At 35.8% G+C, this 18448-nt stretch overlaps 1 protein-coding gene across 1 annotated transcript in view; it reads left to right on the plus strand.

The window, feature by feature from the left end:
• The window catches only part of LOC110457796 (phosphoinositide 3-kinase regulatory subunit 4-like), a 45875-nt gene that overhangs the window by 16084 nt on the left and 11343 nt on the right, over window positions 1-18448 (plus strand). The window contains exons 15-27 of the mRNA XM_021509201.1: window positions 699-780; window positions 2830-2977; window positions 3563-3609; window positions 8085-8186; window positions 8860-8994; window positions 9646-9783; window positions 10695-10862; window positions 11214-11270; window positions 13557-13600; window positions 15286-15438; window positions 15736-15778; window positions 16714-16957; window positions 17867-18056. Of these exons, the coding sequence (XP_021364876.1) occupies window positions 699-780; window positions 2830-2977; window positions 3563-3609; window positions 8085-8186; window positions 8860-8994; window positions 9646-9783; window positions 10695-10862; window positions 11214-11270; window positions 13557-13600; window positions 15286-15438; window positions 15736-15778; window positions 16714-16957; window positions 17867-18056 (1551 nt within the window). The remainder of the gene's footprint in view (window positions 1-698; window positions 781-2829; window positions 2978-3562; window positions 3610-8084; window positions 8187-8859; window positions 8995-9645; window positions 9784-10694; window positions 10863-11213; window positions 11271-13556; window positions 13601-15285; window positions 15439-15735; window positions 15779-16713; window positions 16958-17866; window positions 18057-18448) is intronic.

Raw genomic sequence — 18448 nt, forward strand, 5'->3', positions numbered from 1 at the left:
TACTATCATTCTACATGTACTAGGATTAGCCTAGTAACACTATCATTCTACATTTACTAGGGTTAGCCTAACAACACTATCATACTACATTTACTAGGATTAGCCTAACAACACAATCATTCTACATGTACTAGGGTTAGCCTAACAATACTATCATTCTACATTTACTAGGATTAGCCTAGTAACCCTATCATTCTACATTTACTAGGGTTAGCCTAACAACACTATCATACTACATGTACTAGGGTTAGCCTAACAACTCTATCATTGTACATGTACTAGGATTAGCCTAACAACACTATCATTCGGCATGTACTAGGATTAGCCTAACAACACTATCATAATACATGTACTAGGATTAGCCTAACAACACAATCATTCTACATGTATTAGGATTAGCTTAAATTTTGGCTCCACCTCTTGGGACTTGTTCATAATCACTTAATGAAAATATTTTGTCATAGTTTCCTAAATATCTAGGAAGTGATACAGGCACTTTGGAACTTTGGGTATTTCCAAAACAATTAGAGCTTGGAGTGAAGTATGATATTATTTTGCCGAAATTGTAACACTATACAATATTCGTCATTGTTTTCTGTTGTCTTTGTTGTTCCATAGCCTGTATCAGTGTCTGTCTCGGTCTGTTCGTCCCTCCGTCTGTCTGTATATGTAATTGTTCTTGTTTTGACTTGTAACAGTGTACTAGAGATGATGCAGCTAAAAGAACTTGAGGAAAGCATTGAGGACGAGAACGTAGATTCTGAGGGCGCCCTCTTCCAGGTAAGGACCCTGCTTGTAGGGTAACTCTAATTTTCGGGTAGCATATAGTTGCCACTTTGTACGCCTGTCCTTCCGTCCGTCCTATTCGTGTCCGGAGCATAACTTTACCCACATTTAAGCTAGGATCATGAAACTTGTTGTGTACATCACTCATACTAAGACGATGTGCACTGTTCCAAATTTAGGGCCCACAACCCCTTATTTACAGAGTAATTGCCCTTTGCTAAAATGTTGTGTCTGGAGCATAACTTTGCTTGCATTTAAGATAGGATCAATAAACTTTCACTTCGTATGTACATAAGTAATACTAAGGCAATGTGCACAGTATCTATAATTCAGGGCCCACAACCACTTAATTACAGAGTTATTGCCCTTACCTAAAATGTTGTGTCCGGAGCATAACTTTGCCTGCAGTTAAGTTAGGATCATGAATCTTGGTGTGTACATCAGTCATACTAATGTGATGTACAGTGTACCGTATTCAGGGTATGCAGCCCTTTAATAATAATATAGTTATTGCCCTTTGCTCAAATATCATGTCTGGAACATAACTTTGCCTGCATTTAAGCTAGGACCATGAATCTTTGTATGTTCATTAGTCACACTAAGGTGATGTGCACTGTACTGAATCACGGCATGCAACCCGTTATTTACAGAGTTTTACAATACAATTTACAATACCAAAATATGCATATACACACAACTATTAGTGCTTATAGCTGGCATATAGTAGAATACATTAATTATCAGTAAAATGTGCCTTCATATTTCATAGCTGAATCATATGCTATGTGTCAGACTCATTACATGTATGTAACGTGTTAAAACATTATTTTTCTTCTCCCAAACTCCCCATTTCAACATATTTTTACCAATATGTGTCATAAATCTAACCAAATGCAAAACTCACAAACAGGAAAAGCCTCTAATAAAGTTGTTTTGTGGGAGCATACATCAGTTCCACTGATACTCTTGTTTGACACTATCAACACATTGTGTTTACTATTGAGGCACGCTGTAAAATAGTAAATGTCTGCCCTATAATGTTTATACCTGTTTCACTTTGGATGATAGGAAGAATTCCACACAGATTCAACAATTTATGATATACAATCATCAGATCATGTACCAGTAAATATCATCCTCGATATTCAGGGGTTATGCTCACTTTCGCTCTCTACATCCCTGGAATATGTCATAGCAAAATTGAAGGCACAAAGTTAGCTGTTTGATTGGTCTCAGATAAAAAAAACACCAGACCAATCGCTAGGCTGATATCTTTCCTTTGAAGATTACAAAGAGAGACACCCGACCTCAAAGCCTGTCAATTTTTACCGTTATGTGACCGCAAGATTCTTTTGATGTACATCAAAGGATCGAGCTAGTCTTCTTGTCTCATTAACAAGGTGGCGCACACCAAGCTTTCAATTTGGCTATGACATATTCAAGGGTGTAGAAAGCGAAAGTGAGTGTCACCCCTGGATATCGAGGATGCAGTAAATATATGTGAGCGAATTCACCACTGGGCAGATTTGTTTTAAAATGCCAGAGGGCAAACCATTGATGGTGTGAAAAGTGTTACAGTTAACATATATTGTAAATATAGGAATCTAGTGCCATGGTCTCAACAGTAGGTAATCCTTACAACTGGAACCCAAACACTTGATTTGTGCAGATATAGTAAGTGTTGTATTACAGATATAGTAAGTGTTGTATTACAGATATAGTAAGTGTTGTATTACAGATATAGTAAGTGTTGTATTACAGATATAGTAAGTGTTGTATTACAGATATAGTAAGTGTTGTATTACAGATATAGTAAGTGTTGTATTACAGATATAGTAAGTGTTGTATTACAGATATAGTAAGTGTTGTATTACAGATATAGTAAGTGTTGTATTACAGATATAGTAAGTGTTGTATTACAGATATAGTAAGTGTTGTATTACAGATATAGTAAGTGTTGTATTACAGATATAGTAAGTGTTGTATTACAGATATAGTAAGTGTTGTATTACAGATATAGTAAGTGTTGTATTACTTTTGTAGGCGAGTTACGACATGGAGCTGCTGTCACTACAGGAGACAATACAACAGAAGGTGGTCATGTTACTCAGTGACTCGGACAACGTCGTAAAGCAGGCTCTCCTGGAGAATGGTATCACCCGACTCTGTGTGTTCTTCGGCCGACAGAGAGGTGATTATAGCAAAACCAGCCCAGATATAGATCTAGTAGAGTTTAGTTATTGTATAATTTTAAAATATGTTCGCATTTAAATAGCACATAATAAGATTTTTTATGATTGTGTGCTTAAAATATAAAATGTCTTCCCAAACCTTCACATGTGCCATCAACTAGGTTTGAAGATTTGTCTTATCTTTTAACAAGATATGTAGTTAGTGTGTGACTATGTTTTTTTGGGGGTATAACTGCTAATATATTTAATTTAATGTATACAGTACTAAATTTTATAAATGCTTCAAAACACTTATTTTAGGAAAAAGGTTTATAAAATTTTAAAACATGTTCCTGGATTCTGTGTGTATTATTGTTAAATTACTTTGTATACATATAAGAAAGATGAATAATATACAAATTAACAAATACCTAACTTGTTAAAATGGGTTTAGATTGATGTTTTTGACATTATTGAATTTGGGATTGATTCCCCATGTGTATCAAGTCTTAGCGTAAATATTGAATAGTGAGAAAGTAATATTAACCAGATATTAACAATAACATATGGTAATACTCTTCAATTTTAATTGTCTTTTTTTGCAGCTAATGATGTTCTGTTATCACACATGATAACCTTCCTCAACGACAAGGTAAGTACATGATGGGAGAGGTGACAGTACCACAACGACAAGGTAAGTACATGATGGGGGAGGTGACAGTACCACAACGACAAGGTAAGTACATGATGGGAGAGGTGACAGTACCACAACGACAAGGTAAGTACATGATGGGAGAGGTGACAGTACCACAACGACAAGGTAAGTACATGATGGGAGAGGTGACAGTACCACAACGACAAGGTAAGTACATGATGGGAGAGGTGACAGTACCACAACGACAAGGTAAGTACATGATGGGAGAGGTGACAGTACCACAACGACAAGGTAAGTACATGATGGGAGAGGTGACAGTACCACAACGACAAGGTAAGTACATGATGGGAGAGGTGACAGTACCACAACGACAAGGTAAGTACATGATGGGAGAGGTGACAGTACCACAACGACAAGGTAAGTACATGATGGGAGAGGTGACAGTACCAAGGGCAAAATGTAATGTACAGGAATATTTTTCATACACTGTGGTACAGAAAAAACAGTTTTTCTACTTTCAAATGTAACATTTTAGTTCACCTTGCCAAAAGGGCTTAGGTGAGCATATTTCATGATGGTGCGTTGTCAAATTTTTCTTTTAAAAGACTGCTTTAGTTCAGAATGGCTAAGGGGAATTTGAATGCATTTGGTTTTATGGAGCATATACAGGAATTTGATATTTTATAAATACATTTTGAGGCTCTCTGAGAGATGAATAGCAGGCCAAATAGACAAAATTAGAGGGAAATCTTTAAAAGAATGCTACATTTTTACACTGATTTGAAGTCCAATATTACCACATGTAGTTACATTTTTACACTGATTTGAAGTCCAATATTACCACATGTAGTTACAGTTTTACACTGATTTGAAGTCCAAGACTACCACATGTAGTTACAGTTTTACACTGATTTGAAGTCCAAGACTACCACATGTAGTTACAGTTTTACACTGATTTGAAGTCCAAGATTACCACATGTAGTTACATTTTTACACTGATTTGAAGTCCAATATTACCACATGTAGTTACATTTTTACACTGATTTGAAGTCCAATATTACCACATGTAGTTACATTTTTACACTGATTTGAAGTCCAATATTACCACATGTAGTTACATTTTTACACTGATTTGAAGTCCAATATTACCACATGTAGTTACATTTTTACACTGATTTGAAGTCCAATATTACCACATGTAGTTACATTTTTACACTGATTTGAAGTCCAATATTACCACATGTAGTTACATTTTTACACTGATTTGAAGTCCAAGACTACCACATGTAGTTACATTTTTACACTGATTTGAAGTCCAAGACTACCACATGTAGTTACATTTTTACACTGATTTGAAGTCCAAGACTACCACATGTAGTTACATTTTTACACTGATTTGAAGTCCAAGACTACCACATGTAGTTACATTTTTACACTGATTTGAAGTCCAAGACTACCACATGTAGTTACATTTTTACACTGATTTGAAGTCCAAGACTACCACATGTAGTTACATTTTTACACTGATTTGAAGTCCAAGACTACCACATGTAGTTACATTTTTACACTGATTTGAAGTCCAAGACTACCACATGTAGTTACATTTTTACACTGATTTGAAGTCCAAGACTACCACATGTAGTTACATTTTTACACTGATTTGAAGTCCAAGACTACCACATGTAGTTACATTTTTACACTGATTTGAAGTCCAAGACTACCACATGTAGTTACATTTTTACACTGATTTGAAGTCCAAGACTACCACATGTAGTTACATTTTTACACTGATTTGAAGTCCAAGACTACCACATGTAGTTACATTTTTACACTGATTTGAAGTCCAAGACTACCACATGTAGTTACATTTTTACACTGATTTGAAGTCCAAGACTACCACATGTAGTTACATTTTTACACTGATTTGAAGTCCAAGACTACCACATGTAGTTACATTTTTACACTGATTTGAAGTCCAAGACTACCACATGTAGTTACATTTTTACACTGATTTGAAGTCCAAGACTACCACATGTAGTTACATTTTTACACTGATTTGAAGTCCAAGACTACCACATGTAGTTACATTTTTACACTGATTTGAAGTCCAAGACTACCACATGTAGTTACATTTTTACACTGATTTGAAGTCCAAGACTACCACATGTAGTTACATTTTTACACTGATTTGAAGTCCAAGACTACCACATGTAGTTACATTTTTACACTGATTTGAAGTCCAAGACTACCACATGTAGTTACATTTTTACACTGATTTGAAGTCCAAGACTACCACATGTAGTTACATTTTTACACTGATTTGAAGTCCAAGACTACCACATGTAGTTACATTTTTACACTGATTTGAAGTCCAAGACTACCACATGTAGTTACATTTTTACACTGATTTGAAGTCCAAGACTACCACATGTAGTTACATTTTTACACTGATTTGAAGTCCAAGACTACCACATGTAGTTACATTTTTACACTGATTTGAAGTCCAAGACTACCACATGTAGTTACATTTTTACACTGATTTGAAGTCCAAGACTACCACATGTAGTTACATTTTTACACTGATTTGAAGTCCAAGACTACCACATGTAGTTACATTTTTACACTGATTTGAAGTCCAAGACTACCACATGTAGTTACATTTTTACACTGATTTGAAGTCCAAGACTACCACATGTAGTTACATTTTTACACTGATTTGAAGTCCAAGACTACCACATGTAGTTACATTTTTACACTGATTTGAAGTCCAAGACTACCACATGTAGTTACATTTTTACACTGATTTGAAGTCCAAGACTACCACATGTAGTTACATTTTTACACTGATTTGAAGTCCAAGACTACCACATGTAGTTACATTTTTACACTGATTTGAAGTCCAAGACTACCACATGTAGTTACATTTTTACACTGATTTGAAGTCCAAGACTACCACATGTAGTTACATTTTTACACTGATTTGAAGTCCAAGACTACCACATGTAGTTACATTTTTACACTGATTTGAAGTCCAAGATTACCACATGTAGTTACATTTTTACACTGATTTGAAGTCCAATATTACCACATGTAGTTACATTTTTACACTGATTTGAAGTCCAATATTACCACATGTAGTTACATTTTTACACTGATTTGAAGTCCAATATTACCACATGTAGTTACATTTTTACACTGATTTGAAGTCCAATATTACCACATGTAGTTACATTTTTACACTGATTTGAAGTCCAATATTACCACATGTAGTTACATTTTTACACTGATTTGAAGTCCAATATTACCACATGTAGTTACATTTTTACACTGATTTGAAGTCCAAGACTACCACATGTAGTTACATTTTTACACTGATTTGAAGTCCAAGACTACCACATGTAGTTACATTTTTACACTGATTTGAAGTCCAAGACTACCACATGTAGTTACATTTTTACACTGATTTGAAGTCCAAGACTACCACATGTAGTTACATTTTTACACTGATTTGAAGTCCAAGACTACCACATGTAGTTACATTTTTACACTGATTTGAAGTCCAAGACTACCACATGTAGTTACATTTTTACACTGATTTGAAGTCCAAGACTACCACATGTAGTTACATTTTTACACTGATTTGAAGTCCAAGACTACCACATGTAGTTACATTTTTACACTGATTTGAAGTCCAAGACTACCACATGTAGTTACATTTTTACACTGATTTGAAGTCCAAGACTACCACATGTAGTTACATTTTTACACTGATTTGAAGTCCAAGACTACCACATGTAGTTACAGTTTTACACTGATTTGAAGTCCAAGACTACCACATGTAGTTACCTTTTTTCACTGATTTGAAGTCCAAGACTACCACAAGTAGTTACATTTTTACACTGATTTGAAGTCCAAGATTACCACATGTAGTTACAGTTTTACACTGATTTGAAGTCCAAGATTACCACATGTGGCTACACTTTTGTCACACTGGTTGTGACATTTTCAAACTCTAAATTTCCCTCAGGCCGATTTTTAAAAACTTAACACATGAAATGTTCATCTCATCTAGCCCTGACATGTGTAGTTATTTTTTGGATCAGTTGAAAATCAAAGATCCCCGCATGTCCTCTGATTTACTGCGACATTTTCAACCTTTTCCAACCTTCCACAAGACTAAATCACTAGATCATCCCTATTTCATAAACAAAGAGCTGGTACATATTATTTGACAAGAACTTATTGGGATGTTATCCACTGATCTAGTCAATGATTACAAACTTTAAGCGTTCATGACCGGAGAAAGACTTACAACTTTTTTAGACAATATTGTTGATATTTTCAGACTGATCAGTATTTTTTTAGACAATTTGATGAAATTTTTAGACTGATCAGTATTTTTTTTAGACAATATTGTTGATATTTACAGACTGATTGGTATTTTTTTTAGACAATATTGTTGATATTTACAGACTGACTGGCACCTTCGTGGATCATTTTTCGGTAACATAGTGGGCGTGGCAGCGTACGTCGGCTGGCAGAGCTCCTCTATCCTGAAACCTTTACTGGAACAGGTAACGTGATCTCCACAAACTTATGACCATTTTAGCATCCTCAACAAAACGCAGAGAGTCAAAAGAGCTTATAGTAGCAAGGGTAGAACTTTTTTACATTGTTAATTGAAGTTTGTAAACATAAATTTTACAAAATATGCTTTTTTTTATAAATCCAAAAATTGTGGAGCATATAATGTTATCATGTGTCTGTCTTTTACCAATGTATATGTGATGGTCACTAATAGAATTTGGAGTGTTGATGTTTACACATAAAGTAGAGCAGACATTTTAACAAGTACTTATCTTGGTTGTTTTGAAGTCCAACAGTTAGATAACCAAAATTTAAAGTACTGAAGTTTGACATCGGACCACCTGATAGTGTAATAAAAATTGATGGAAACGTTCATCAAATGTTATAAACTTAGATCAAACCCAGTCAGATCTGCGTGCCTTATGATATTTGTTCCTGCATTAAGCCATAATCACACGTCTTAGTTATTATATTGAGAGGTAATGATGCAAAACTATTGTGTTCTACAGTGAAGAAATCTTAAACATTCAAAATTGTGGAAAAAATCATTTTCCTGTGTAAATTTTATAGAATATTCGTCAGTATTTTTTCTATAGCAGCCTCATATAGAGAAGTTGCTGAAAATGGATTATTAACAAAATGTTTATACATGTATTAAAGGGCCTGAGTGATCCAGAGGAGTACGTGGTACATAAAAGTCTGGGTGCCCTGAAGTCTTTGACAGAACTGGGACTGATACAGAAGACTATGCTTCAGGAATTTCTACACGACATAGTGCCCTTTCTGGCCCACCCTGTAAGTACCTAGACCTAAAAGTTTGACTTCCTATTGAACAAGGTTAAAATATTGCTGTAATAGCTTCTAAACTGCATGTATGTTCATACTTAAATTGATGAAACATAAACTTTGTTTATGTGGACTAAATAACTTTGTGTTGGTAGATTTGCTGATAGCAGACCTTTTTAATTGCTTGTATTTTTATACTTTAAAAAAACCTTGTAATTCAAGTTTCTGAACAATTTACAAAAAAGTTAATGCAGCATCCTTAAGTTGCCATTTACATTAATTTTCTCCACTATATATATTGGGGGAGGAGGGTAGGGAGCGATATACTGCTCTGCTATTCAATGCTGTTGTTGCAATTTGTCCATTGATTTTGTGTAAGCAACCTTGAATTAATGGACAACACAAGAATACTTTTGTAAAGTTTTTGATTTGTAAGAAGTTTTATTTCTTGCATTTATATGAAAAAACACTCAACTTTACAGTGTTTGATTTGCTATTTTTTAATTGTTACGCCATCCTACAGCTAATACCGATCGTTATCTGATCATGACTGTTTACTGCCGCATTGAATTCCTATCTCAAAATCATGACAATAAACCTGTTGTGAAAGATAGCTCTACATATTGTATATGTAAGCATGCCTTGTTTTACATGTTACAGGGTATCTGGATCCGCCAGGGAGCTGTCGGTTTTATATCTGCCCTATCTAAGACTTTTAACATCGCAGATAACCACTGTAAACTGCTGCCCAGTCTCCAGCCCTTCCTTAACCAACCCATTCTACAAGTGGACAAGGAGGTAGGTTTGTGTGGAAGGGTTCTATCTTTGTCGATAGGTAAAACTTCATCTACGAATCATGACCTAAAAACTTGTTCACAGTAGATTTTATATTGTATGTTTATATGCTGTGCATCACTCAATTAAGCATTGAACTGTTTTTTATGGCATTTATGATCTATTTGAATGACACAGCTTTACAAGCAAACAACATTATGCGTGCTAGTGCATTGTGATTTGTTTGCTTGCATAGGTGTGTCATTCAAATACCGGTAGATCATATATGCTATACAAAAACAGTTCAATGCTAGCACTTGTATTTACGTTTTCTCCGCCTTTCATCTTTTTCTTAACTTACAAATTATATTCAAAATTAAAAATTCCTCCCTTATTAACAGTCCGCACAAATTTGTTCAATAACTGGAACAGCTTATTGTCGCATGCTGATTGCCTAAGAATTGTGTCTTGTTGTGCATGTCATGTGAAGTCCCATCAACGACACAGCTTTCAAGTAGGTGCTCCAGAGACAATGCCATGCGAATGTAAATATATCTTTATGAGGTATTTGTTATATTCAGGCTTGAAAAATCTTCATGACTCCTTTACTGTATTTGATACTGGTAATTGCGTTTAGGATAATCATATTCAAATTTATATCATGTAGTGTACTTTTTGGATGTATTTTAATAAAACACCCTGCAACACTAGGTCACTCAACCTGAAATTTGCATTTCAACTTTTGATGATCTTATTTTATAACCAGTGATCATAAAACCCTAATGAATTGCCTGACAGAATCCATCACTTGACTTTTCATTTGTGTTTAGGATGGTCAGATCTTACATCAGATGTACCTGTTAAATGCACTGTCTGACCCCGTGCCCAGACCGGTGTTTGACTACATACTTTATACCTGTTGGTGTGTTTTTCAGATGTACCTGTTAAATGCACTGTCTGAGCCCGTGCCCAGACCGGTGTTTGACTATGTGCTGAGATCTAACACACTTGAACGCCTGTTTGACATGCTCCAGAAGAGGCAGTACATGAGGAGACATGGACACAAGCTGTCCTACCCTGAACTGGACGAAACCATGTCACTGGTGAGTCTGACCACTCATACATTTAATGTGTTGTCGATAACAAGAACAGTTTGTAGGAACTCAATTATTAACTGGTGACACATTTATAGGTGTTTTGAAGAAAAGTGAAGGCCCCAAAGTTTTATTTAGTCTAACTTGAAGGCTCATCAGTAAGCAACATCAAACCACGAGGTCATCCCTATCACAAACAACTTTGGTGCCACATAGCCAAATGTTTTCTTGTTTTGGGTGATACAAGATTATTATGCTGCTTTTTTATTTGTCCTTTTTTATCTAGTTTTTACTCTGATTTGAAAATATTTGATATCTGTAGCTACAGTGTCTTAGTGCAGCACCGTATTTTTGTTGTAGATTTTCAGGAAGCTGATATCATTTGGTATGACTGAAGCACATGAAGACAAAATATTTGTAAGTTTTCTCTGTCATACTGTATTACTCTTGTGCTAATCTACCCCCTTTTAGAATAAATAAATATAAAAAGTATGATCCCATCACACACAGTAAGGAATATAAGAGTAAAAAAAGGAGATGCACTGGAAAAAATAATCAAATCAATTTAAATACTTTTCATAACAATTTTTTTCCAATCAGTTGAAAATTGAAAACAACAATTTATTGACAACAAAATCAAAAAAAAAAAGGAATGAAATTTAACTTTATCATTCACAATCTTTTCTGAAATGATTGTAGTTGACATTCCTTTTGTTATGTACATAGATGTATAAGGGTTTTGTGTAGCATTAATGGTTGCCTTGTCAATTAGCAGTATGTAGCATTAATGGCTGCCTTGTCGATTAGCAGTATGTAGCATTAATGGTTGCCTTGTCAATTAGCAGTATGTAGCATTAATGGCTGCCTTGTCAATTAGCAGTATGTAGCATTAATGGCTGCCTTGTCAATTAGCAGTATGTAGCATTAATGGCTGCCTTGTCAATTAGCAGTATGTAGCATTAATGGCTGCCTTGTCAATTAGCAGTATGTAGCATTAATGGCTGCCTTGTCAATTAGCAGTATGTAGCATTAATGGCTGCCTTGTCAATTAGCAGTATGTAGCATTAATGGCTGCCTTGTCAATTAGCAGTATGTAGCATTAATGGCTGCCTTGTCAATTAGCAGTATGTAGCATTAATGGCTGCCTTGTCAATTAGCAGTATGTAGCATTAATGGCTGCCTTGTCAATTAGCAGTATGTAGCATTAATGGCTGCCTTGTCAATTAGCAGTATGTAGCATTAATGGCTGCCTTGTCAATTAGCAGTATGTAGCATTAATGGCTGCCTTGTCAATTAGCAGTATGTAGCATTAATGGCTGCCTTGTCAATTAGCAGTATGTAGCATTAATGGCTGCCTTGTCAATTAGCAGTATGTAGCATTAATGGCTGCCTTGTCAATTAGCAGTATGTAGCATTAATGGCTGCCTTGTCAATTAGCAGTATGTAGCATTAATGGCTGCCTTGTCAATTAGCAGTATGTAGCATTAATGGCTGCCTTGTCAATTAGCAGTATGTAGCATTAATGGCTGCCTTGTCAATTAGCAGTATGTAGCATTAATGGCTGCCTTGTCAATTAGCAGTATGTAGCATTAATGGCTGCCTTGTCAATTAGCAGTATGTAGCATTAATGGCTGCCTTGTCAATTAGCAGTATGTAGCATTAATGGCTGCCTTGTCAATTAGCAGTATGTAGCATTAATGGCTGCCTTGTCAATTAGCAGTATGTAGCATTAATGGCTGCCTTGTCAATTAGCAGTATGTAGCATTAATGGCTGCCTTGTCAATTAGCAGTATGTAGCATTAATGGCTGCCTTGTCAATTAGCAGTATGTAGCATTAATGGCTGCCTTGTCAATTAGCAGTATGTAGCATTAATGGCTGCCTTGTCAATTAGCAGTATGTAGCATTAATGGCTGCCTTGTCAATTAGCAGTATGTAGCATTAATGGCTGCCTTGTCAATTAGCAGTATGTAGCATTAATGGCTGCCTTGTCAATTAGCAGTATGTAGCATTAATGGCTGCCTTGTCAATTAGCAGTATGTAGCATTAATGGCTGCCTTGTCAATTAGCAGTATGTAGCATTAATGGCTGCCTTGTCAATTAGCAGTATGTAGCATTAATGGCTGCCTTGTCAATTAGCAGTATGTAGCATTAATGGCTGCTTTGTCAATTAGCAGTATGTAGTATTAATGGCTGCCTTGTCGATTAGCAGTAAGTAGCATTTATGGTTGCCTTGTCAATTTGCAGTATGTAGCATTAATGGCTGTCTTTTCAATTAGCAGTATGTAGATTTAATGGCTGCCTTATCAATTAGCAGTATGTAGCATTAATGGCTGCTTTGTCAATTAGCAGTATGTAGCATTAATGGCTGCCTTATCAATTAGCAGTATGTAGCATTAATGGCTGCTTTGTCAATTAGCAGTATGTGGTATTAATGGCTGCCTTGTCGATTAGCAGTAAGTAGCATTTATGGTTGCCTTGTCAATTTGCAGTATGTAGCATTAATGGCTGCCTTGTCAATTAGCAGTATCTAGCATTAATGGCTGCCTTGTCAATTATCAGTATCTAGCATTAATGGCTGCCTTGTCAATTAGCAGTATCTAGCATTAATGGCTGCCTTGTCAATTAGCAGTATGTAGCATTAATGGCTGCCTTGTCAATTAGCAGTTTGTAGCATTTTGTTTTACGTTTCCTTTTACTTTCAGGCTATGAAGGAGTATATTTTGAAACTACACCGGGCCAGAGCTGGGTAAGTGAAATCACCTGTTTACATTTAATTGTTTCAGTACTCTGATGCCACAAAGTGTTAATATAAAACAGATATCTGATCCAGGGAGTGTCATATCAACCAAACATAACACCCATATCTGATCCAGGGAGCGCCATATCAACCAAACATATCACACATATCTGATCCAGGGAGTCCCATATCAACCAAACATATCACACATATCTGATCCAGGGAGTCCCATATCAACCAAACATATCACACATATCTGATCCAGGGAGGGCCATATCAACCAAACATAACACAGATATCTGATCCAGGGAGAGTCATATCAACCAAACATATCACAGATTTCTGATCCAGGGAGTGTCATATCAACCAAACATAACACACATATCTGATCCAGGGAGTGTCATATCAACACAACATAACACAGATATCTGATCCAGGGAGTGTCATATCAACCAAAAATATCACAGATTTCTGATCCAGGGAGTGTCATATCAACCAAACATAACCCACATATCTGATCCAGGGAGTGCCATATCAACCAAACATAACACACATATCTCATCCAGGGAGTGCCATATCAACCAAACATAACACAGATATCTGATCCAGGGAGGGTCATATCAACCAAACATATCACAGATTTCTGATCCAGGGAGGGTCATATCAACCAAACATATCACACATATCTGATCCAGGGAGTGTCATATCAGCCAACCATAACACACACATCTGATCCAGGGAGTGCCATATCAACCAAACATAACACACATATCTGATCCAGGGAGTGTCATATCAACCAAACATATCACAGATTTCTGATCCAGGGAGTGTCATATCAACCAAACATAACACACATATCTGATCTTGGGAGGGTCATATCAACCAAACATATCACAGATATCTGATCCAGGGAGTGTCATATCAACACAACATAACACACATATCTGATCCAGGGAGGGTCATATCAACCAAACATAACACACATATCTGATCCAGGGAGTGTCATATCAACCAAACATAACACACATAGCTGATCCAGGGAGGGTCATATCAACTCAACATAACACACATATCTGATCCAGGGAGTGTCATATCAACCAAACTGTGTTCTAATTATTCCTGTTGATAATGCATAGTAGAAAATCAGGTACCAAAAAAATTAAGGATTTAAGATACTTTACTGTAACATGTGTCTTCTTTCAAAAGGAATTCTCCTGTAGGAAATCCATAAAATGTTTACAATGCAAGTTAAGAACCACAGCACTATACAAGAAAAGTAGGTCTCCTTGTGACATCTCCTTCACAAATCTCATACTAATAATAATGTTCTTTATGAGACATCCCTTCCATCACAGGGGAAACATGATTTTATTTATCATATAATCAACAGAACAAGAAATGTGGCTTGAGCACAAAATTTGAGTTTGAGCATGAAAACGGTTACATGAATTAATATGGGTCTAGTATTACTCACAGGGAACATTTAGAAAAGTGAAAGAAAAGAAAAAAACAAAACAAAAATGTCTAAACAATGGGATAACTAGTGTTAAGAGATTTTGTGTACAGTCAGCATAAAGGAAAACTAATCATTACACACAAATTTGGGCAGTGCTGAGTTTGCTCACTTGAAATGTAACTGGTATTGAAGAAACAGGAAATGTCCTCAGTGTATTCAATGTTTGTTTCTTTCTTAGAACGTCAGAAAATAGTAGTTCCAATGATTCGAGTGATGGTTTTAAGTCCGGAAGGTTATCTATAGTGGGTATGGGGAGGAGTATTACTCGCAGACACGCTGACCTACTCAAACCGAAGGAAAACAAGGGAGACAATCCTGCAACACCTCCAAGGTATGTAGACAAGACACACGTAGAAGTGATAGAAATCAGAGGAAGTTATGGTGTGAAGGTATCAACATTTAACATCTTACTGGAATTGGTGGTTTTTTCATAGTCTGTCATTATTTGCATGCAGAAATTGCTAATCTCACTCTTCTGGTTCAAGGAATGATATATGATACAATGGAACTTGAATTGAGGAAAATATTGTACAAATATTGGTAATTAGGAGGGTAAATGTTATTAACAACAATGGAAAGCTTGACCTTCACATTAAATTGAAACTGATTTTTTTTTTTAATTTTGTAGAAGGAAGAAAAAGATCCCAGCAGTTGAACCATCTGTTGCCATGGTGAGTAACTGGTTCTTTAACTTTGAACTTCAGATGAAAGTGTACAGAATTGCTGAGTCTTATTTTTAAGGTAGAAAATAATGTGTATGAATTGATTAATTTGCTGTGGAGACTTACAGTTTAGGTACAAAATAATGTATGTAATATAATACATCTCTGAACAGACTTTTTTGTGGTACAAAACAAATTGAAAACACTAGTTCGGAATGGTAACAAAGTGCTTTGAAGTAAAAGTAGAGAGTCCCACTACTTCTCTACAGTAAACAGACAGTTATTTTCCTGTAAGTTTATGTCATTTCCTCAATGATCAGAACATTATAAGTTGCTTGCCTTTATACAGAGTAAGAATGTTTTGAAATGATTTCCAGTGATATTGCCAGACCGCACTGACAGAAAAATATGTCCGTTAGAAAATTGGATAAACTCCCTGCTTATTCAGGAGGTCCAGGATTGGAATCAAAGTAGAGGAGGTGTTTTGTGAAAAGGGAGATAAAAATGACTAAATAACATTCAAATAGAACTTTCGCTTATAGTAAAATGAGCTGCTTAAGCAACTCAATGACAGAAAAATGACAAACAAATTGAAACTTTTCTTCGTTGTATATGCAACACAGAGCCTTAAAAGTTTTGAAGGGAGGTAACTCAAACAAAAATCAGACATTATGTTTCAGGTAACATAGATACTTAAAAATATAATTCTTCATCACAGTGATGTAATTAAGATAGAGAAATCTTAATTCTAGGGCAAGCATTTTGTAGGAGGCGAAGAATGTCAAATTCTGCACCAAAAAAACAATCATATCTTAAAAGATTGTTCATAATAATTGTTTTCTTAAAGAATGGAAAGGATGGCAATCTACCTATACTACAAGACACTAATGCTAACTTTGGTCAATTTTAATAGAATTCTTTGAATTTGAAAAAAATTATTCCAGAATGCTGAGTGGAAGAGCATGTTTGGTTCCAACGATTCTGCAATGTCACCAAGCTCTTCTCCAAAGCTGAAATCGTCCATGAAGTACGAAACCCAGGACAAGCGGTCTGTACTTACAGCGAGTGGTATCAGCCAATCATCTTCCTCCTCCTCTGGTAGCTTTGTTACCATGTCACCAGGGCAGGTAACCCTGTCAGACTCGTCCAAATCAACAATGTCACAAAACCCAGAGAAAAGCGCCTATAGTAAGTGAAATCAGTTTTACCTCTTTCAAATATTTCAAACAATAATTGCTAAATACATATTTAGTTGTCAGTTCATCCTCAATATCCAGGGTTTACGCTCATTTTCGCTCTCTACACCCCTGGAATATGTCATAGCAAAATTGAAGGCTCAGTGTGCAGCACCTTGAAGGTAAGATGAGAAGACTAGTTTGATCCTTTGATGAACATAAAAAGAATCTCGCGGTCACATAACGGTAAAAATTGACAGGCTTTGAAGTCAGGCGTCTCTCCTTTGTAATCTTCAAAGGACAGGTATCAGCCTATCGATTGGTCATTTTTTTTTACCTGAGACCAATCAAACAGTTATCTTCGTGCCTTCAATTTTGCTATGACATATTCCAGGGGTGCAGAGAGCGAAAGTGAGCGTAAATGAGTTTAATAGTATCACATATCTGTTGATGAATCTCAATAGAGTAAGATTCTTACTTGTGTAGCCTGAGGGATAGTAAGTGGTTGCCAGTAATAATTACACAGGTTTATACCAAACTCTAAATTCACTGTTTAGTTTAGTTTCAAATACTTACTAGGTATACTTTGATATGTAAAGCATTGTTACAGTTACACCATTGGGTGTAGGGTTTGTGAACACTAACAGCCATACTCTGATGTATATAGTACAGTACAGTTGTGTAAATATTTTAATCTAGAATAGTATCGCTAAACGACCTATTGTTTTGACAAGGGCAGATGTCTCATCCCCTTTGAGGAATTTGAGTCATATAAGAATCTATAATATATTTCTCTCTGACACAATACAATGATACCATCAAAGGTTGAAATTGGGAAACATCCTAGATTACTTGATGGTAGGAGTTAAATTGCTGTTACTATTTAATTACCATAGTCAAAATTTTATTTTCTCTGTCACAGCGAGATACCATCCATGTAAGCTAGACCTACGTAACCTTGTCCACAAGCGACGGGACCAATACTCTGCAGACGTACTGACCAAGGACCTGCTGGAGAACATCGCCTGGGAGAGCCGACCCCCACCCAGTAACTGGAAACCCAAGGGACTCCTAGTGGCTCACATGCATGAACACAGAGCAGCTATCAACAGGTCACTACATACAACTGTCTGTCGCTGGTCATGGTAGATGTACAAGGCTGATTCAGTTTTGAAAAAACCCACTTTAATTTTAAGTTTTAAATCAGATCCTGCTTTTGCATACATTTCTTTTTTTCAAACTGTATGAATATTTCACTACACTTCTAACTTTATTAAAATCAAATTTCTTATTAATCATAGGTCATCCCTGCAGAAAACTTTGTCTTTTAATATATAAAAAATGTAAATTCAGTAAATAAGATGAATTGGCTACTAATTATATATATCTATATAAGTAGAATGGACTTTCATTATTGAAGGACAAGGTAACTTACCATGAAGCTATGATTTAGAATAAGAAATTAGTGAAGTTGATGTTGTATCACATCGCAATATGGAAATAG

The sequence above is a fragment of the Mizuhopecten yessoensis genome, unplaced genomic scaffold, assembly GCF_002113885.1.
Source record: "Mizuhopecten yessoensis strain PY_sf001 unplaced genomic scaffold, ASM211388v2 scaffold9311, whole genome shotgun sequence".
NCBI lineage: Eukaryota > Metazoa > Mollusca > Bivalvia > Pectinida > Pectinidae > Mizuhopecten > Mizuhopecten yessoensis.